The sequence below is a fragment of the Pituophis catenifer genome, unplaced genomic scaffold (assembly GCF_029215685.1).
Source record: "Pituophis catenifer annectens isolate HBS135680 unplaced genomic scaffold, rPitCat1.0.hap2 SCAF_9, whole genome shotgun sequence".
Classification (NCBI taxonomy): Eukaryota; Metazoa; Chordata; class Lepidosauria; order Squamata; family Colubridae; genus Pituophis; species Pituophis catenifer.
This window is the reverse complement of record NW_027256889.1, coordinates 10,596,074-10,617,956: the sequence shown is the minus strand read 5'-3', so window position 1 is coordinate 10,617,956 and position 21,883 is coordinate 10,596,074. Positions and strand designations below refer to the sequence as shown.

The following is a 21,883-nucleotide window of genomic DNA, read 5'->3' as shown; positions in this document are numbered from 1 at the left end:
GCTCACACACCCTCCTTTGGAATGCAAAATGGCTTTATGTAGCCTTCAAATCATCTGCTCTACCACTGGCCAGTGACTCATTCTTTCTGAAGATTGAAGATAATTTGCTGCTATGTCTACACTGTCTTCCATCTGATGAAAGACACTATCTGCAGCAAAGGAGGGTTTCCAGCCCATATTCACAATGGAAATGAGTACAGCCCCAAATATGGTTACAGATCAGATACAAAATTATTTTCTTTGCTGCCCCCCATCCTCTGACCTGTCCAAAGGATCCTTTGCCAATGAGGGAGTCTATCTCATAACGTTCTAGCCAGCGCTCGCCATTGCGGACAATGTAATCATAGTTGTCATCATCATAGCCTTCGTTGTGCACTTTCCGTTCCTTTTTGGTACTTGTGTCCTCAGGTGCCACCTGCAAAGCTCGGCGTTTCTTCTTAGCATAATAGACCTGTCAATTATAGCAAAGATCAGGGTGTAACTAAAAGCCAACCAACCACCCAAGCAAAAAGAAAATTCTGTGCTCCTTTAAAAAATGAAAGTTACTTTTTTTCAGGGCAACAACTAAAGTCTCAGATTGTCTACTGCGAGAACATGGAATGGTACTATCAACATATAAAATGAAGGAAAAATGAGGCTGGCATTTATGAAGTTACTCTCCTCCTCCTTTCATATTTTAATCAAAGCTGCCCTCAAAAGAACTTACCTCATTGATATGCTTGTATGTTTTGATGAGGTCCACAGAGAGCTTGCGCAGTGGGGCTGTAGCAGAGTCCCGAAATGTAAGTGGGATCCTTCTCTGCAGAATGGCCAGGTCTGGCATGATCTATGGAAGAGGAATAATGAAAACACAACAATTAGATATACTGTAGGCATAATTCCCATGGAACTAGGGGAAAAAAGATTCACAAAGAAAAGAGCGTGCAGTAGTGATGTTAAGATGACTGTATTTTGATTTTGGAATATAGAGCCTGTCACCAAATTTGAGCTTCCTTTAGGGGCTTGACCAATAGTTTGCTATCACTTGGAGGTTGTGGCCGATACTATAGAAGCCATTTACCTCCTCTGAAATTTCTATCCATATTCCTTGGTTAACAGACTGAAGCTAATGCCTGGATTCTAATAGCAGGTGCTAAAAACGAGGGCTTCAAAACTGCAAGATATGCATGCAGATTTTGGGTGGAATAGCTACCTTTGAAAGCGGGAAAACAGCTTAACAGTTTAACTGCATGCTTTTTGAAGATGAGCTGAATGGGAGATCTCTAAGGAAGGCAGAGTCAGGATTTTCCAGGGAACTACCTGCTGATGCTCAGCCATGGTCTGGATGCTGGAGAAGGGAGCATGGCTGTGCTGGCTCGACATGATTGTCTCAGTAGGAAGAGAGCGGCCCAGAGAGGCAACCTGGCTGCAGGGAGGCAGCTGGCATTGTGGGGTGCTGCTGCCACCTAGAGGACAAAAAAAGAGCCTAGATGAAAAATATTGCAAAACATGGTTGTACTGCCCCAAAATAACATTATATGCCTTGACCGCAAAATGAACTCCAGTTTAAGAACAGTCTCAGGTATCTCCATTGCAATTTAGAGTGAAGATGTGGCCCAGAAATTTGGTTCTATTCCTAGCTTGTCTGTCGGAAAGTAGGAGAGCTGACAATGGATCTAATTTCCTAAAATAGCCCAGAATGACAACAGAAGTACATCAAATTGTTGTCTGTATTTCCCTCTTAAGTATATTTCTTTAGTAATACCGTAAACCACAAAGTGAGGGTCAAACAAATACAATTCACTATTTTAATGCTCATATTTCCTAGCATTTACTTTATTTACCTAGACTTCTCTTTATATTTGCCAAATAAGAAGTCCATTGAATTTATTTGTGCAGCTACAAGGTATTGCATTAAGAAATAAATGGCATGCATTTCATAATATTTTTCAGACTTAGTGCTTGTGGAAGTATCTACTGAACAACACCAAATGGAAAACTGAGGGTCAAATACGAGATGAATGAAATGTTGGCACTGAGATTTAAAAACACAGAAAAAGGAAAAGAGAAAGAAAACTATGGGCACCTCCCAAAACACTTTTAGTCCCTCATTCAGTACATGTAAACTCTCAAGGGTGGCTTTCAATTGTCGAGCAATGCAGCACGGCAGGTCTGGTGTTAAGATGCTTGTCCACTAAGATTTGGGTTCAAACTCCATGCTAGTCCTGAAGGTTATTGGGTGACCTTCAGAACAATAACTATCATTCAGTTAATCCACCTAGAGCAGAATGGGGAACTATGGCCCCTTTATGACTTGTGGACTTCAACTCCCAGAATTCCTGAGCCAGCCATGCTGGCTTTAAGTTAAAGTCCACAAGTCATAAAAGGGCCATCGTTCCCCTGCCCTGTCCCAGAGGTTTGTTAAGAAGATCAAACAAAGCCCTCTGCTTCTTAGAGGACGGACACGATAGAAATGTAATCAATTCTAGGTCGGGAAAATTAGTTTCTCTTTACCTTTTAGAACTAAGGATGCATTCCTGAGCATGTCCTATCACTACTCTAATGGGATTTTGGAAAGGGAGGATGAGAGCATCGTAGGTGCAGGCAAGAGAAGCAAGAGGAGAAACGAAGGTGGGGCCAAGCTTGAAAGCCATAAAGGAGGGGCAACAAGTAGAAAACGAGAAGAAGGCGTTTGCATTAATTTTTGGTGAATACCTCTCCTTGGATACATTTTCTGGTAGGCTGGGACCACAAGGATTGAAACAGATGATTAGGTGGGGCCTAGGCAAGAAGCAAAATTTTGTCATGCAGCCAAACCAAATTGCTTAGGGCTGTGCAAAATGTTGAAGTGGTGACTTATTCCAAATGAGATTCAATTGAATACCCTTTCAAATCAAGCCTATGATTTGAGGTATCTTCAAATAGCTTTGGAGTGATCTGATGACGAGTCAAAGATTCCTTGCAGCTTCTGGCTTTCGGAGTTTTAAATGTTATTATAATTTTCCTTCCATAAAATGACAAAGCTGAGGAGCAAAGTAGTAGAAGGGGACTGAATTCCCTGATGGTGACATGAACAGCTGGACAATGAACTAGGCCAAGACACGTCCCAGCAAAAACAGGTGGTCTGACAGTGGTGAACCCATTGATCTTTAATAATAATATGTTTAAAAACAGGTTTTGATGTTTTTATTTCTAAATTGATTCAGGCAAATTCTTTATAGTTTGTTTTTTCATCCCTTCTAGCCTGCTTTAAAAGAAGTGAAGGAGGAATAGTTCAAAAATATATTGCAATTAAATCCTCTAAGGTAGCCAGACAAAATTTTGCAGGGTTGGTGTCCTCTAAAACAGGGGTCTCCAACCTGTTTTAGACCAAAGTTTTTCTCCAACCAAAGCTGGCTGAGGAATTCTGGGAGTTGAAGTCCACAAGTCTTAAAATTGCCAAGGTTGGAGACCCCTCCTCTAAAAGTTCTATCACCACAGCTATTTACATCCCACTCTGCAAATAAAGTAGTTGAAAAGTTTTAATTCCTCTCCATTAGAGCCCTTCCCTTTTTTAAGAAAAAAAAAAGCAACTATCAAAACTTTGAATAGGTTCAAATCTAATCTTGTTGCTTCTAAATCCTGAATCTTACATGAAAATCAAATCCTGCCATCTTCAAATACTAAATCTTGAGTTTGTATCATATTTTGGTTGTTTTATGCATCCCTACACATTTTAACATCAGTTTTATTTATTAAAACAATGAAATACAAAAGAAGAATCAGCACTGTGTAGTGATTACACAGTGAACAAAAAAGTAAATAAAATATTTAAAATGATCTATATGTAACCATATATAATAACAGAAAGATCCGTAAAGTATAAATACCTATATAAAATTAATAGACATTAAGCTTATCATTAAATCTAAACTATATAGCAATATAACCCTTACAAATAAGATAACTTTTTGAACATGGTTAGGTAAAAGAGTTCCCAAGAGTATATGGGGTAATCAATTTTTTAACTGTTCCTGGCACTGCCTTGAGATTCCAAACTATCATTTATTGTTCTTCTCCCACAAGAAATAACTTTTTACTGTCAGTGCAAGAACTTATCAATGTAAATGTGTGGGTTTCACTTTTCCCAACGCACAATTATTACAAAGAACTCCAGACAAGGTCCTGATAAAACACCATAGTGAGCTAGAATTTTACTAGAAGTTTTATTAGAAAAGTAATGAACAAGAATTCACAGAATAATCTGGAAATTGACCATTTGTTTTCTCTAAATCAGTCAGAAAGATCTGAACATTTTCACATGGTTCAAGCCTCAAAGGCAATAAGGTGCAAAATCATTGTGTGTTACAACTAACACTAAGAATTTATACAATGTTTGGACTAAAAATACAGCACAGCTATAGGCAAATATTTTGTTCTGAACTAGCTACCTGCTCCACATGACATTGTAGATGATTTCACTCAACTAGTTCTTGGTCAGCCCATGTGATCCAGCAAGAATTCTAGCACCTGCATGTTTGACTGAGGAAGGCCAGCTCTGATTTCTTTTCCAGCAATTGTAATTTTGCACTGGAGACTTGAGCAGCACTCTTCTTAAACCCTGAAGGTATCATCAGATCGTCACTTTTATTCTACTACTTTCCAGGATATGCATTTCTATTTTTGTGGACTCCTTTGCTGAGATTCACGTGTCCTATCACAGCACTTTTTTCAAAATATTCAAACAACCCCAAAACTTGAAATAACCTAAATGTTGCTCAAATAACTTATTCACTTGCATGTTATATTAATAAGGAAGTAATGTTTTTTCTAATTATCTGTAAGTATACATAAATTGTCTTCGATGAAAACTTCTGCAGAACCAGACCAGATTACTATGGCATTACCATTTTTTTCTTCAAAGAAGAAAAGTCCTACAGGATACTTTTTTTCCTCCCAGCATTACTAATTATGAAAAAAAATAAACATGAAATATTTACTAATGTAAGATATTAATCTAATTATATGCCAAGAGAAGAATTTTGTTTGTGCATACACGTTCTCTCTCACACACAAATTCTCTGCTAGTCATGAGAAGTGGTAGTGCAGGTCACAGAGTTCTAGTTTTATATGTACTGGAAATCTGATTTTGACTTCATTTTCTTCATGTTATTTCCTTTGTTACAATGGAGATATATATATAATAGATGGTAAAAATAGTTTTATCTGTCATATTTACCGTATATATTATCAGATTTCAAAGATTCCCAAAAATATAACCTAACATGACCTTAGGAGGTATTACAGTATACTAGTTCTCCTTTATAAGAAGACCTGCCCACTTCACAAGAAACATTTCTAGACTAAAACTGTAAATCTAGGTTCAAATGTTATTCTTAATGATTCATGGTATATTCCAAAGGGCCATTGGAAGAAGACGTGGGACATAGCTGAGAGGGAAATTAGCTCAAGCAGGGACATATCAGGGGCAGGAAGCAATTTACCATGTGAACAATGTTTCTTTGGAAGCTGAGCTAGATTTGTAACACTTTTAAGCCAACATTGTCTACACTGACTCAATGGCAATTCTCTTAGGCTTTCCAGAGATGTTTTCTTCAGACCTATCACCAAGGACCTTATAATGGAAATGCTGGGGACTGAACTCAGGACACTCTGCAAATGATATATAGTGTTACAAAATAATGGTTGTAGTTAATTTCTGCTACTTTGAAGTGAAGATAAAACTAGCCCAAGAATGGGTCCTACAGAGCAATGCTGCAGGGACAAGGATCTCAATGAACATTTTTAGACTCTCTGTCAAGTACCACCCTTCCAATGCCTTGATGCCACATAAGGTATGAAGGATTTTTAACCTATTACATATATTTGGCCCGGTGGTGTCCCATCCATGGATTTGAGCTGATACCAACTTGACCTCAACATGAAAAATGTGCAGCTAGACCATCTGCTGCATTGCAAGGAGGCAAGGCTGTTTGTTTACTTTAAAATGCAGCCTTGCCTTAAGAGTTATTTGCCCACAAATAACAAAAGCCAGTGACATGTCATATTAGTCAGTAGTCAAAACAGTGGGCTTGGAGCTGGCTACATCTGCACAGCATGTAAGTTCTACATTGTGGGGGAATTAATTATAACGCAATTAATTACATTGCATTTAAATGTATAGTTGTTTAAATAAATTGGACAAGGGTTTGAATCAAATGCTCCCATGTCTCTCAAGATGCCATATTAACATAAATGGTTGATACCAAGGGAACAGCAGAACCCACTCAGCACTAAACTAATATTGAGATTTGGGGAGCCTTCAAAATTGGCACTGAAGTTATAGGCTATTTCTTAGTTATGTTTGTGATTTCTCTCCATTGAAGAAATTCTGCTTTCCCTCAAAACAGAGATACTTCAGGTCTACATCACTGTTCACTTTTGCACATAAAGTGCAATTTTATATGGTTCGATCTTGCGATGGCTCTGTTACTGGTCAAATCTCTTGTGTGTGCTATTCTAAAAACTTTTAAAACACGACTGTGTTTGTCGTGTTTATTGTTTTATACTTTTTTGCTGTTCGGCACCCAGAATCACTCCTTGTAAGATCGGCGGCCATATAAATTTGATAAATAAATAATAAACAGAATTTATTATTACTAAGGATGGTGCCCCAGCAACACTCGAAGTACTAAGTGCTATTCTTAGATGTGCAAGGGATGTTTTAAGAGTGGCTGGAATGGGATACAGTAGCGAACATGTTAGAGAGCTAGCCGTTTCTATTCCTAGCTCTGCTCCACTGAAGCACAAAATCCAGTACTGTCTTGGCAAGTTCAGCCCAGCTACATGCAATTCTTAGCAGACCAGCATCTCTATAATGTTGTGCTAGCTATAGCTGCATACTTAGCAGCAGGGCTGTGGTGCTGTGCTTCTGCGCTGTGCAGACAACTTGAGCTCACAATTCTGGTCAGGCAGAGCAAGCCCCATCTATTCTAACTCAGAAGAGTTTGCTTAACTAAGACAGCCAACTTCTTTTCTCAACTAAAAGTACAGGTAAGTATGCGACTACAGTCTTTCCTAAGCATAATGCAGAAACGATCTATAATTCAGTCCAATCCTAGGGTTAATTGCATATCTTTCTCAAAAATAAGCTAAAACTTAAACCATCTTTTGATCCTTCAGGATGAATATATCTTAATAAAGTCATTTCTTTATTAGTCACTATAAATGGTCCATCCATGACTATCCCTGATTGACTTTATTATGTACTATGAAATATGGCATTGCAAACAGTACAGATTCTATGACTTAAATAACTGATGATCAAAACCTTTAAAGCTATGGAGGCATTGTCTCTCCACCGGTCATGAGATGCACCACCCCCGTGGATTGTACTCCCCAATGATACCTCATTCCCTTCATCTTTCACACTTTAATTTTACTTAATTTTTTTTTTAAAAAAGGATACACACAAATAAATTCTCAGAAACACAATTCTGGATGCACCAGTACTGTTTATTAAGACTTTTCTATCTAGCAAACTAGGGGTTGGACATGAAATTAATAAATGTAAGAATAATTTAGACCTGGAGGTATTTTATTGTTAGGTCCAGCTCAACCAATGTTCTGCTATTAAATGCAACTGCAAGTGGTTTCTTGAGTTTCATATTCAACATGCGTCGTCTTGCATTTTGAAGCCCATGCCTTATAGCCCTATAACGGTTTAAGGGCTTTTTGTGTTGGTAAAATAAAAGTTACTCAAGGCGTTTCCCTTCTTTTCCTTTAGTAAAACAAGTATCTTTCCATATCTTGAAAGGAGGATGCAAGCTCATGCATTTAAACAAAGATTTTGTTTCTTTAGAGCACTTTTCTTCTCACAAGAAATTATTTATACACTAGCATTTTAAAGATAACACTGCAACCACCTTAACTCAGCAGATCACCTTAACTAAGCAGATCGAAAAGTGTTTCCATCAGATAAGTGACAAAGATAACCAGCAATATAATATGCAACTCCCACAAAATTCACTGCTCATTCAGTCTAAATAAAATTCTGTAACCATGATAAGATTCAAAAACTTCCATATATGGAATGCTCCTCTGTTATAGCAGTAATTATAAGCATGGTCTTTATGATGCATCAGTATAGAATTCATCATGTTGAGTCTTAGAAATTCATTCAAACTCAGCCATGTTACTTTTAACTCAGGCATGTAACTTATGAAACCCTAAAGATGTACTGCTGTGGTTTCATTCTCATTACACTGAAGACAATCTATTCCTTGCATTTCAAGAAACTAGGTCACTTCATCTTCAAGAATAAAAAGGCACCCTAACCTAGATTTTAACTGTTAAATAATTTTTAATATCAATTTTGCTGTTAATTTTAATCTATGTATTTACCTTCCTCTCTCTATTTTTAACTTTTCTCAGCTATCTCGAGTACTTGTCAGAGTAGAATGACAGGATATAAACCAAATAAATAAATAAATAAACTAACACTTCAGCTAGACTTTCTTCCTCAGAATGCTTCCAGTTTCTGACATTGCTCTTTTATATGGCTTGAAAAATATTCTCACATTACAACTTCCTTTCCCATCTACTACAAATGTAAAACAAAATGCCTTTTCCTTCTCTAAATAATCCAATGTCCTTTTGCCCGATGTTCATAGACATCGGGCAAAAGGACAATTGTATACTTCATCCGCCATCTCCATATTGACCGCTTAGGAGGAGGAGATTATTAAATGGCTTTGCAGAATCCTTCTGCTAACCACAAACTGATCTTACCTGTGACCATTTTTCTGTTATAGCAAGTCGAAGGCAGAAAACAGGAAGGCTCTTGCCGGGCCCAATGGGTCTGCAATGTCAGCAGCATTGTACAAGATAGGTCTTGGCGATGGAGAAGATCACCATAGGTGAAAGACCACCCCTATTCAACCAATACAATCCACAGAGTTGACAGCCAGGCTTTTTGGACGGTACTCTCCCAGGTTGTGCCTGAGTGAGTCTTAAAGCCACAGTGAGCTAACCCAGAAAGCAGTGCTACACAGCTGTCATTGCAAAGGCTATGGAAGGTCAGTGGGCTTGGAATGCTCTTTTGCCTGGATCAAAGCAAACAGCTGGTTGCATGCCATGGCCAAGTGGAAACTGATCAGAGGAACAGCTGACAAAAGATTTCTAAATGCAGCCCAGAGAAGCCACTAAGGAAAGGGCTGAAATGTGCCAATTCTCAACTCCACTAACAAATGCTTCCTCTAGGCTACCGCTTGCCTCCGTGAGTTTTCCCAATGGTATTCATTTGTTGGTAAAGGCCTGGCCACAAGCCTTTAGAAGATGTATATAAATATGATCACCCACTTTTTTCTGCCAAAATACAGCATGCTGTTTCCATGTATTTTGACAATGTATTGAGCAAGTTTAGCTTATGTTTTACTCAACAAACCATGGTTAAGCAAGACAAACCATAGTTTGGAATTGTATAAATGAACATTTGCTGCACTCATTTTTGCAGTATTAATTTACAGCAAACTGCTGCATCCAAATGCACAAACCTTGCAACTTTGAATAAAGCCCAGAAAGTTTTCCAGCAACTTCGAATTTAATCTGATTGGTAGCATCAGATCTTTTGCCTCCCGGGAAAACAGGGTTGGTAGTTTTACTATCCATGAAAAGACAAATGCTGCTCTTAAGCAACTGTTCTACTTCTCCAGTTCTAAATTTAATGATTGATTTGTCAGTAAAAACATTATTCAAACAATTAGTGTAAAATGTCTGGAGAGACTTAAGGCCTTAAGATAATCTTTTGGTATAGACATACTATTATTACCAATTTATGTATATCCTAACTTCTGAAGAATAGTCTGGCACATAGAAATGACTGAGGCTGTGTCTTGAAATTTTCCAAAATGAAGTTTGCTGGCCACAGCATTGATGAAACAATGGGAGATAAAACTGTAAAAAAAAAAAAACCTTTGTAAATAAGCAAAAAGAAAAAAGTGGATAGGCCAAATTATACTTTCTTCCTGGAACTGTCTCATCTCTCATTTTTCTACTCTTCAATAAATTGGCCCCTTCCTGTTTTTGGCCCAACACTGTCACCATTCCCAAGAAATAAGACATACAAGAAAGACCAAGCTCCTGGGAATTCTCCAGGACAGAGCTCATTGGGAGAAGGCAAATGTGTCCTTATCTTTATATTTTGGTATCACAAGAGAGGCACTGTGTATACATCTTAGAATGTGAAATTTAGTTCAGATCTAACACTGATGATAATAAAACATTCAATTCTAAACTTGGAAGGGATAATAAAATTATATCATTATTAAATGGCCATTAAAGATGGGATGATGTTGATGTTGTTTTAACCCTGTGAAACCAAATACAATATATTTTCTATTCAACCATCAGTGCACGGGGTAAATTGTTTCCCCCACCACCACCTTCCTGGCATCTGCATATTGAGAGAAGTTCCTGCAGCCTTTCCTTCCCCAATGACACCTGATTATCCCTCATATCACTAGTCTTTCTATTCTCTTATTAATTCCTTCTAATATATTAACACATTATTTTTAAAAATCTAGCATGCAGAATCTTAAATAAGATTTTACCAATGCTAAGCAAATTACAGTATATGTTGATATATTCTCTAAAGAAACCAAAGAAAAATGAAATAATTTCTGTAGTTAATACTCAATGTTACTCTAAGTATCTCAAGCCCCTTCGCCTATTGGGAAAAGAGCAGTCTAGAGAACGTCCAATGAAAAAAGTCTGAGTTACATTCCTAGAAGGCATGGAGACATTTTGGTTCTGTTTTTTTTCTGGGGGGGGGGAAGGTTTGCAGTATTTTTTTCTTAACTTCTGGGTCCCTTAAGGCACTTCTGTAAGTCTTGAGGTGCTGTGTTGTTACTAACAGCTTTCAAAATTGTGTCGTCCATACTTTTGCTGTGCCCAAGTACTTGCCACTTCTTCTGCTAGTGACTGGAGGAAGCAACTACTATCTGGAATCACTGAGATAATATATATACTGCACTGTAAAAGCTCCACCTGAATAGTAAGGAATAGCTTTTAGGAAAGATACTGATACGGAACCTCATGTTTATTTGACATTAACATTATTTTGCCATCTTAATGGTGTCAGAGATGCTTTCAAGATCAAACTTGCATGTTATACAATTTGAGCTGGCAATAAGATGAAATCAACTAAGAACTTGAAGTTGAATGAAAAGACCACACAATTTATCCAGCTGCCTATTGAATTCCAAACACATAATCAAAATGAGTAAGGTTGTCATTTCTGGAGGTCTCTATTTGCTTTCTACCTGCTTATATGTCGATCTCTACCAAGTTTTGAAGCATTGGGGACAAAAACTTGGAAAGCCAATCATACAACTTGTACAAGTAGTTCAAAGCTTGAGAAAAACATGAAATCTAGTAGAGGACACATGTTGGCTTGATCCCATAGTTTTGAGTTAAATTTTAATTGATTTTAAATTGGGTTGTTTTAAATTATGGCCAAAAAATATTTAATCATTTTAAACTGCTTTTAAATTTTGTATGTTCTGTTTTTATTTCGGCTGTTCACCGCCCTGAGTCCTATTGGAGAAGGGCGGTATATAAATGGAAACAAACAAACAAACAAACAAACAAACAAACAAATAAATGTTTATCAAAAAATATATTTTTAAATTTTTCTTATTTTTGTATATTTTCTCAATGTAATCTGGTTAATTACTGGGACAAGAAAAAAATGGAAAAGAAACCCCCTTCTTTTAAGCTGGAAGATAACATAACTTTTCTTGCAAAAAGTACGGTTACTACATCACAGCTACATCCAAATGATTACTGGATAGCAGCAGAAGAATGATACAGAAAAGCCTCTGTTGCCATCTAATGGTCATTTGGATTTTTGCCCAGATAATACAAGGTACCCTCAGCTGCAAACAGAAACACAAAATTTTCCATCTTTCTTCTTCAGTCCTCTATTTTCTATAAGCTGCTTATCATTTGAGTTCCTTGTACATGAATCTATGCAGTACCTGAAGCTATGCAGTTTATCAGAGCAATTCTATTGAGGATCCTGACTCCTGACTAAGACTTGTTCTATAACCCAACACTAACTAGTGGTAATTAAAAATTACACCTATGCTAGGGCCACCATATAATCCCAGAAGGAAGTGGATGCAAGCAATCTGATATTTAGCAAATTAGATTTTATGAAAGGGGACTCTTCTGATGCAATTTTGGAATGTGTTCTATTTGTCAATAAACAAAGATACACTAGTGTAAAAAAGTGATTGGTTTAAAAACAGCTGCATTAAACAGATCACATCTAAAGAGATAAGAATTTGATGCCAGCACAAGCTGAAAAATTGCACTGCATACCAGTAAAAATTCAAAATTTCAGACTTTCATGGCTGCCGGTGAGTTCTATACATATCAACATTGCCAGCTCTGCTGCTGCAATGGCTTCTGATGGAACTGTGTAGCTAGCACAAGCCCCTACACAAGGAGAATGCACAACAAGCTTTTTGAGGCTGCATATGTCTCTTGTCAGAACACTCTTGCTGTTCAGAGTAGATGGGGAGGGGGGAGAGAGAGAGAGAGGGAGGGAGGGAGAGGGAGAGGAAGCTTACACGAAAAGGAGACAGAGGAGGGGTAGGGAAAGAGAAGCATGTTACAGGCACTTTGCAGCAGAGGAAATATTAGCCAAGGAGCCGTACTGCCATGTATGCAGGGTTACCTAGGGGAGTTTCAGTCTGTCAGCCCACCCTGGCATTGTACGTCACTGGCACTGGGCCAAGCCTGCACTCTGCTTCCAGGCCACAGGCTACGCATTAACCCTCTGCCTGGTCCCTATTCTGCCCTGCAGATTTCCACCAGGCAGCAAATTCAATCCCCGCCTCTTCATTTGCTTCTGTGCAATGGTATCTCTGCCATGGCAACAAGCTTCTCATTGGAGGATGAGCACTGCTGAGGAGCCAATGAGAAGCCAGGCGGTGTTGCTAGGTTCTCCGGGATGCAATGGGCTGATTATGCCCAAACAAAGCAAGAAAGAGAAGGCGAGAGTCTCCAAAAATACCTCGGTGAAGAACTGGCTCTCCTTCCAGGAACAGGGGCTAGAAATAACCTGCAAAGGGAGACCCAGCAACAACAGGGTTCACAGTGCTGGCAGAATGCCATAGCCACTCACTGCAGCCGTGATCTCTCTTGCGTGGTGACTCTTACAGCCAGCTGGGTCAAAAGCCCTCCCCCCCCCCAATCCCAAGTGGTGCTTGAATCACATTTCCTATCTTTCTCCATCTTCAGAGTAACAAGCAACTCTATCATAAAGGGCTTCTTGGTTTGGCCACAATGCCCTAGCAGGTCCTGCGTTCTTTTGTGCCAACCACAAGGCATCCAGTATCTTTCTCAGAAGAGGCTCAGTGCCAGATCAGAAGCTTACGAGAGTTTCATATAGTTAAGGAAAATACGTGGTCAAAATGAATGGCCCTACGAACAGGAAACAGCTGTGCTATAAAACTGGGCAGTTAAAAGCATTACTATATATTCTACAGGCTTGAGACTGTAGCCAAAGGCCACTGGAATAAACTGTGAACCTTTCCTTTAGATAAATCAAGGTCTGGATCAAGCCAAGTCTTTCTACTCTAGGATTGCCCTAATTAGCCAGAAAGAGCAGTTTTTCCCCCCGACATACTGTAGTTATTTCCTGGCAAGAGAATTGTGCACCTGGGAACCTACTGCAACCCACTGGAGGTGAGGAAAAGCCCCAAAAGGTCATGCAATTGCAGTCCTAAATGTGCCTCTCAGAAACACCTTGAAAAATTGAAACAAGCAAAATCCTTGCAGAACACTTTAAGGGCGTATGATCTCATGAGGAAGGATGCCAAACAGTCTTCTGGGTTTTTTTTTTAAAGTTATGGATTATAATTTATGTCATAAAAACTACATAGACTATTCCCAGCTTGAAAGCTTTCAAATACTGTATCTTTTACTTTAAACAATAAATGATGATTTCAAATATATTACAACCTGTCAATAATAGGTAGAATATAAATAGTTTGCATTATATAATATAGTTTGTAAACTGCTTTGAGATGCTTTTATACAGGAACCTGTATAAAAATTCATTAAAAGTATATGTAATTATTACTTTACAATATGTAAACCAAGTTTATATGTCACAGTATTTTTTTGTAAGCTCATCTTCTAAATTTCTCATCTTCAATTAAATCAACAACAATAAAGCACACATATCTGCCTCATTTACAAATTATTGGGGGAAATCAAAATTAATCGCACAATTATTAAATTACATGGCACCCACATATAAGAAAATCATTCCTAAACCCTCTCTCATCAGAAACTCAAAAACAGTATCATAAAACATAAAACAAAATAGGAAAGAGTAGGTAGAAGAAAATGGTTTTTTTAAAAAATATGTTTCCAAATCTAAGTTCACCTCTTGGATTTTAACAGAAGTTACTTCCAAATGTATTTAAGAGAGCAGCCTGTTTTGAAACACTAAGCACACTTACTGGGAAGTCTTATGAGCCACACTTCTGAGTAAAAGGTAGACTGTACAGAGATGACTCAGGGCACTGTGACACACATCAGAAGCTTCAAGATCTACAGAAGCCCCCAAAAATATTTTCAATGCATCACAAAAAAAGGTATGAAGATATCATACAGCAGAAAACAAACTATAAATGAAAATACAGTACCTAGAATTTCTGCCAGCTTTCCTACTGAATAAGGTACATGGAAAGCTCAAATAGCAAGTGAATGGAGTTTAGTTATAGCAGGAAAAGTGTGTGCAGCAGACTTGGCAGTAACATAGATGACATGATTAACCTACAAGCCATGTTTGGGTGTGAAAGATCCTGCCTGGGCGCAGAAACCTTGAGCAGACAAGCCATTCTGGGATAAACTGAAGGTTTATCAGCCAAGTAACTCATTGCCAACAGTAATTACATTTGAGTGTTAACAAGACAACATTCAGATGGCATAATAAATCACAAGCCAGCTTCATTATCTCAAATGTTGAAGATGAATTGTTTAAATTGAATCATAGTTAAAATTAAGTAGTATATTGAGTTCTGACAAAACTCAACCTCTAATGTTCTAAAATGGAATAAAAACACTTCTGATAACTTCATAGGAAGGAGGGAGGATATGTATATTGGAGATACACATAAGTTGGACTTAGTGTGCTAAAGATAATACTCACTGATGATGGGTAAAAGTAGCCAAAATATTTTAATAGCTCAAGATGCTAGAAGAACAGACCCTTTCTTACTGTTACACTTCCATACATTTATAGGTGAATCTTTTAAAATCATCTTTGCATTTCATGTAATTGAATTCAGTGGATCAAAACTGAACTTTCCTGAAAGTTTTATCTTGTGAATGAACAAAATTCATTCCAAATTTGCCTTTTTAATCAAGTTGTTAGCACTTTCAGAGGATTCTAACATTTTTAGTACATTGAAATGGATAAAACTGATCACATTTTTAGATGTAAGTGAGCCAAGATTTTCACAAAATATGTGGATACATACATGAGTCATGTTAAAGTCTATTTTTAGGGATTCTTTTCTACCTAAGCTTAAAATTGAAATCTTTATTTTCCCTCATCCATCTGATATAGGATGTCTCAAGGTGACATTTATAGGAATGACTTTCAGGATCTTCCTAACTATATTCCGAATAACTAAAACCAAGCACCTGAATTTACCTGCTCCTTTCAGAATACCAGAAATTACCTGCTCTTGGAATCTTAATTGTAAAATAAATCATAATGTACTTGGAGTTAAAGTCATACATACTTCTTACTTCTATTCTACATCTGAAATATTACAAAATTAATCTTAAATTACAAGAATTTCAATAATTACTATATAATAAAAGTTCTTTTGGGCTCATAAGACTTAAAAACTCTACATTTTAAATCCTTTTTTTCATTAAAAAAAAATCTGTTTTTCCTATCTAATGAAACTGCAAGTTTTGTTCACAATGTTGATAGATGCTGGAGTAGCCAGAAGTTAAGTCCAAAAAGATAATTGCCAAGTTTTAGTCTAATCCTCCTCTTGAACCAAAACAAGTTTCCCACATTAAATGTACTATTATTAATAAACTATAAAAGACATCAAATATAAAAAAAATACCAGCAAATAGACATTAGAAGGCATCAGAAAAGCAAGTAGAAAATCTGAATCTATGTCACCGATTTGGAGCTAACGACACCTCCAAAACATCCATATGCACAAATTGTCATGAAGGTGATGTAGGCTAGGAACCAGTTTTAGTAGTTTAAATTGCTGGAGAAATTATTCAGAATAGAATTTAGCCAAATAATAACGAAACACAAATGACCTATTTGACTGAATCTGAAATGTCTAAGATTGTAAATGACCAATGTTTATTGGAGTTATATATGTTACTAACTCCTTATTCTCATGTTACTCTATGCCCTGTAAATTGTTGGTTCAGAAGAACCTGTAGTTTCCAAGTTATATACTTTTTCTAAGTTTAATAGGATTGTAGTTTTTCTCTATCAAAGACAAAGATTGATCCTAATATATGCAATGTTATACTATGGCTAGTAAAATAAGATTTATCATACTATCCAACCTCTTGCCTGAAATATGAATAAAGAATAGGTTATCAACAATTATATGCAAACCTTATACATTTTCCCAATTCTGAAACTCCTATAATTCCTTATTAAATTAACATACAATGTTGAGCCAAGTCTTAAAACTATACAGTATTAGAATAATCAAGCAGTTAAGAGTTTTGTGTTTTCATAGTATCCAGGAAAATTAAAGCAGCCTGCCACTGAAACGGAAACTACTTTTTGAAAGTCATGGATTCAATTATAACAGTTCTGACTTCAGATTATAACATTCTTGCCCATGCTTACATTTAATAGAAAATAATAATTTCTCAAGAAGATAAAAGTATAGCTTAATATTAGTTTGTATGTTACATGTCCTATGGAATTTTAGTTTCTCTTTAGAAATGAAACCAGTTGGCTAATACTGTGTTTCCCCAAAAATAAGACCCTGTCTTATATTTTTTGGAAATATAAGCACTTGTTTGCCTTATTGCCATGCGCTCAAAAGCCCGATTGGGCTTATTATCAGGGGATGTCTTATTTTGGGGGAAACAGGGTATGACTCCATGTTCCATCCAAGTTTAAGACCTCATCCAAGCTATTTCTACACAACACAGCGATACTCTAGATTAGTCATACAGGTGACTGCAATTCAGCCACACTCCATAAATGTCATTGCAAGACACTTGTATTTTAGTGTCTACAGCAATTTACCCTGGTTGCTTATGGGAAATTATAGTTTGGCCTCCTCCATGAACTGGTTTCTAGACAACCAGTGCAAAAGTGATCACACTTTGGGGGGAAAACATCTAGTGAATTAGATTCTCGAATGTGAACCATGGCACAAAATATTTCACTTTAAAGGAAAATGTAATCATTATGAATTTGCAGTATATATCTTGACTTGCTTATTAAATTACCAAATTAGATGTTCTTATAGGACCTTTTAAATTCTTGGTTTATGGTATACTGTGGATTCAAGGATTAACTTTAAATTAACATGTGAATTAACCCTTTCTAACAGAGTAATTAAGTTTTCTGTTGTTTCTTTAGCTCAGTGATTGTCAAAAATGATGTCTCCTATACACTAGAGATATTTTTCATTAATAACATGTAAAAGTATTAACTTTTCCATCTTATCCATACCCACTGAAAAATCCAAATTACTTTTTTTTGGGCAATGAAACAATGGCTTGGTATTCATAATCATTTATGGGTATGTTGGGCTAGAGAGTCTCAAGTATGTTACCTTTCATTATATACAGAGTTTATGAAATCATTCAGCTCTGTCAAAGAAATAACTGTAACTTATCTTTATTATGCTTATCAACATATCAGCAAATGTCATAGTATCAGTTTGCAACAACAGGAAATGCCTCTAATGTGGTAACCTTTACATGCTCCCTGGGGCAATTTCATTTCTTTCAGTGCAAAAAGTACCCTGAACTTTTACCCAAATACGAAAGGTTCCAGAACTACAAAAAATAAGTAAAGCATACCTGAACAGCACAGTAAGCTAGAGAAATTGTCTACTTGGTTTTTCAAGATGAAGTATCCGGCCCATTTTCAGAAGTAACTTCCAAGGCTGTTTTTCTCTCCTAACAAATTTCAACTCCCTATTCTACCTGCTAGAGTTCATGGACTGTGTAACGTATCATCCCATGGTCCTTTGCCAATGATTTCCATTGCCTCACATCAATTAACTTGTTCTAAGTTTTCCTGGTTTACATTCACTTTTGCATAACAGAATTCACTTATCAGTGATGCTTTTTTTGTTGCCTCTGAGCAGATAATTATATTACTTGTTTCCACTACCCAATACCACTACTATAATTATATAGGGTATTATGATTTTAGAAATTTAATTCACAAGAAATTTAAAATTGGGATGGATACACACACACACACACACCACTCAAGGTTGATTCTTTGTGACCAAAAGCTCCTCCAATTTTTTTGGGATGAGCTTTTGGTCACAAAGGCTTCCAGGTTTTCAATGATCCAGGCCAAAATGTGATCAAGAATAGGGTTCTACAAAAATCAAACTAAATCTTCACAAATAAACCACACAAGTTAGACTAAACAAGAAGCACAACAACAATTTAGTCTGAAACCATAATTATTTATGCTTTTCAAAGAGTTTCATGATATGTTATTGCACAAATTGGATACTAGCAGAGAATTGTGAAGGCTGTATATAACACCACATAAACCAATCCCAACCTCAATGAATAACATCAGATTCAACCCAGGAACAGCTGAGAATTCCAGGAATCCAACTTACCATCAACATCCACAATATTTCCAAACAAACAAAATCACTCAGTGCTACTACAGTTTGACAAACCAATACAGCATTTTTTTGCACTCAGCAGCCGAATTACTTGCTAAACATTTTTTTTATAATAGTCAAAAACCATATTGATTGACACACTACTTTTTAGTAACATTTTTGTCATATAAGCAGGGTTTATATATGCTAGTACCTATCCAGATTAGAGAATTAAGTAAATTCTATTACTTACTGCTGTCAGATATGTAGTGAAATTTATTTCCCTAGCATTATTGTGAATTATCTACATTGCATAATTTTATTAATGTTTAGTCAAAAGTAAGTCCCACTGTATTTTTTATTTTTATATCAGGCAAAAATGGATTGCAGCTTTGCATTGCCTGACCGAACATAATGGCATTTATTTCTGAGAAGCACTAATAGATTCACCATGAATTTCTCCTCAAAGTTATTGGCATCAAGGAGCTTTTCCATTCTCTGCTCTTACAATTCATAACTATTCTGAATTATATCATTACAGCTGCTAGCATTATTTATGGTGGCATTTATATTTAACATAAGAAACTCAGACAGGAGATAAGAAACAGGTCACACTAGAATTAGTAATACTGAGGCAAAGATGGCAATTATGAGTTTTTAAAAAAAATTCGTTTGGTTGGGGGCAATGGAGAAAATACAATATATATTAGGACAAGGAAAGCATTTGAAGATCATATATTTCAAGAAGGGACGGAAACAGAAACAAATGTACTTACATGCCACAATATTTAAATGATTATGTGGGGGAAATGTAATTTTGCTTCCCTGAAGATAAATCCTAAAGGAATCAATTCACCCCATTAAGATCAATAATGACACTTTAAGGTTCAGGCTTGTCCAATTTAAATCTTCAACCAGCAGTCTCCTAAAAATAATGGGGCACACTGAGGCACAATTTACAGTTTTGGAAAAACAAGGGCCTTTGGATCCTAACTTGTCCAAAGTTAGGAGAGCTAACTATCTTCTTCATGTATCCTGAATACCAAACATTGAAATAATGGTTGAAGGATTGCAAATGGATTTTATTGGTGATACAGGATTATCAAATGCACACATACCAGAGACACAACCTGTGCTAGTGTTTTTTAAGTACAGTACAGAGCAAAAGTCAGCTCACCCAGAGATATTTTTTTTACCCATCACAAATTCTGGAGGAAGAAGAAGAAGAAGGAAAAAAAAAAGGGGGGGGGGTAGGGAAGCACTACCAAATCCAGTGATATCTTAAAAGGCCACCGAATTGCCAGGAACCTCAATTTTACTAGTACATCGCTGATCTTGAGCAGCAATGACTTCTCTACCAACTGTAACAGCATCAGCAATCATAATGGCATTTAACAAAAAAAAAAAAAAAAAAAGCAAGCAAGCAAGCAAGCTCCGAAAGAGAAATAAATGGACGAATGCCAGAACGGATCTCATTCCTTTTGGAAAAGGTACTAAAAGGGAGAAGAGGGGGGGGGAGGGAGGGAGAGGGGGGGGGTCGCGAGAAAGGAAGGGAGGAAAGGGGGAAAAAAAGAAAAAAGAAAAAAGAGAGACCCGGTGGAAACTGACTATCACGAAGGCAAGGAAAAGAGGGAGAAGAGAGATGGGCCGTCCATGCACCACCAGCACCAGCAGCGCGCAAAGGGAAGGAAGGGAGAAGAAAAAAAAAAAAAAAAAAGGAGGCGGCGGCGGCGAATCCGATCCAGCGGACCGGGCCTATTCTGAAGCCAGCAGCCGGGAGAGGTTGCGGCGGGCAGAAGTTTGGGGCTCCGAAACGGGGAGAAAAAAAAAAAGGGCGACGGCGGTGGCGGCGGCGGGGGGGGGGATCAGGGTGGGGTCGGGCGGCGGGGAGGGGACGAGGGCGGGGCGGGACGGACGGGAGGCCGAGCGGGGTTCCGCCCGAGGCGAAGCCGGAGAGCCGGACAGGGGCGGGGCCTGACGAGGCAACCCGGCTCGCTGGGCGAAGCTGCCCGCCGCAGCCCCCCGGCTGTTGAGGTTGAAGGGAAAAGCGGGCGGGAAGAGGCTGAGGCAGCCCCGGAGGCTCTCCCGCCTGCCCCGCTCCCGCTCCCTTCTTCGCGCTGGGAAGGGCCCTAAGGTGAACGGGAGGGCGGGAGGCGAGGGACAGACAGCCGGGCGGGTCTCTTACCTGAGGAGGCGGCTGCGGCCCGCGGCGTGTTTCAAAGCTGGGGCTGAGGAGAAGCGCGCTGGGGGCGGGGCGCGGCAGGCGGGCGTCTTGCGCCCCCACCCCCAGCGCAAGGGGCGTTCTCCGGCGGCTGCTCCGGCGCCGGGATTTCCCAGTAATGCAACAAAAAATGGCGACCACAACAAACCGCCTCCGCTGTCGCCGCTAAGCGCATGCGCCCCGCCGGCGTAGCCACGTGAGGCAGCGGGCCGGGAGAAGCAAGAGAAACGACGGGGGGATGGGGAGAGAAAGGATGGGGTGGGGGGGGGGGAAGAGAAAAAAAAAAAAAAAGGAAAAGAAATGGACGCCCGCCCGCTATGAAGGTGCGTGTTCCCTGCCGAGGGTGCGCATGCGCCGGAGTCTGCAGCCCGTGCAGCTGGGCGTATATGCATCTCTGCACCCCCCCGCCCCATTTGCAGAATGGCATCGACGAAGCCTAGAACATTTTCTACGTGACATAGAAGGAAAGGGGTAGCAGGATGGGCTGCACCATTGAAGAGCGGGAGGGGGGGGAGGAGAGAGAGAGAAAAAAGAAAAACTCCCTTTAGGTTTTTTTTTTTTCCCCAATGGTCTTCCAGGTGTGGGTGGAAATACGGAAAAAGCGATCTATTGCCGCGTTGGGAAGGGGGGGGGGGAAAGAAAAGATTTTCCTTGAGCTAATTTTTCAAGGTTTGGTGGGGAGGATGGGGGGGGGGGGGGCTGGAATTAACAACGCGCTCTGCAATGCCCTAACGGTATTGGCAAATCGATGGGGTAGGATTAGCACATTTCAGTTTTCGCAGGCACCGGATCCCTCTCCTTGGTATCACCCCTG

At 38.5% G+C, this 21,883-nt stretch overlaps 1 protein-coding gene across 4 annotated transcripts in view; it reads right to left on the bottom strand.

Annotated features, from left to right (window-relative positions):
- Positions 1-21,286, bottom strand: part of LOC139321278 (dual specificity tyrosine-phosphorylation-regulated kinase 1B-like) — a 45,865-nt gene extending 24,579 nt beyond the window's left edge. For 2 of the 4 annotated variants that reach the window (XR_011600763.1, XM_070949945.1), the window contains exons 1-4: positions 8,749-8,937; positions 1,300-1,445; positions 707-826; positions 263-451 (exon numbers count right to left, since the gene is read on the bottom strand). Coding sequence is in view for 3 of the 4 variants with exons in the window: in XM_070949945.1 (XP_070806046.1) it covers positions 263-451; positions 707-826; positions 1,300-1,445; positions 8,749-8,836 (543 nt within the window). In the remaining variant the exon portion in view is untranslated. The other 2 variants (XM_070949946.1, XM_070949947.1) reach the window with 2 other exon arrangements.
- Positions 21,287-21,883: the final 597 nt, after the last annotated feature.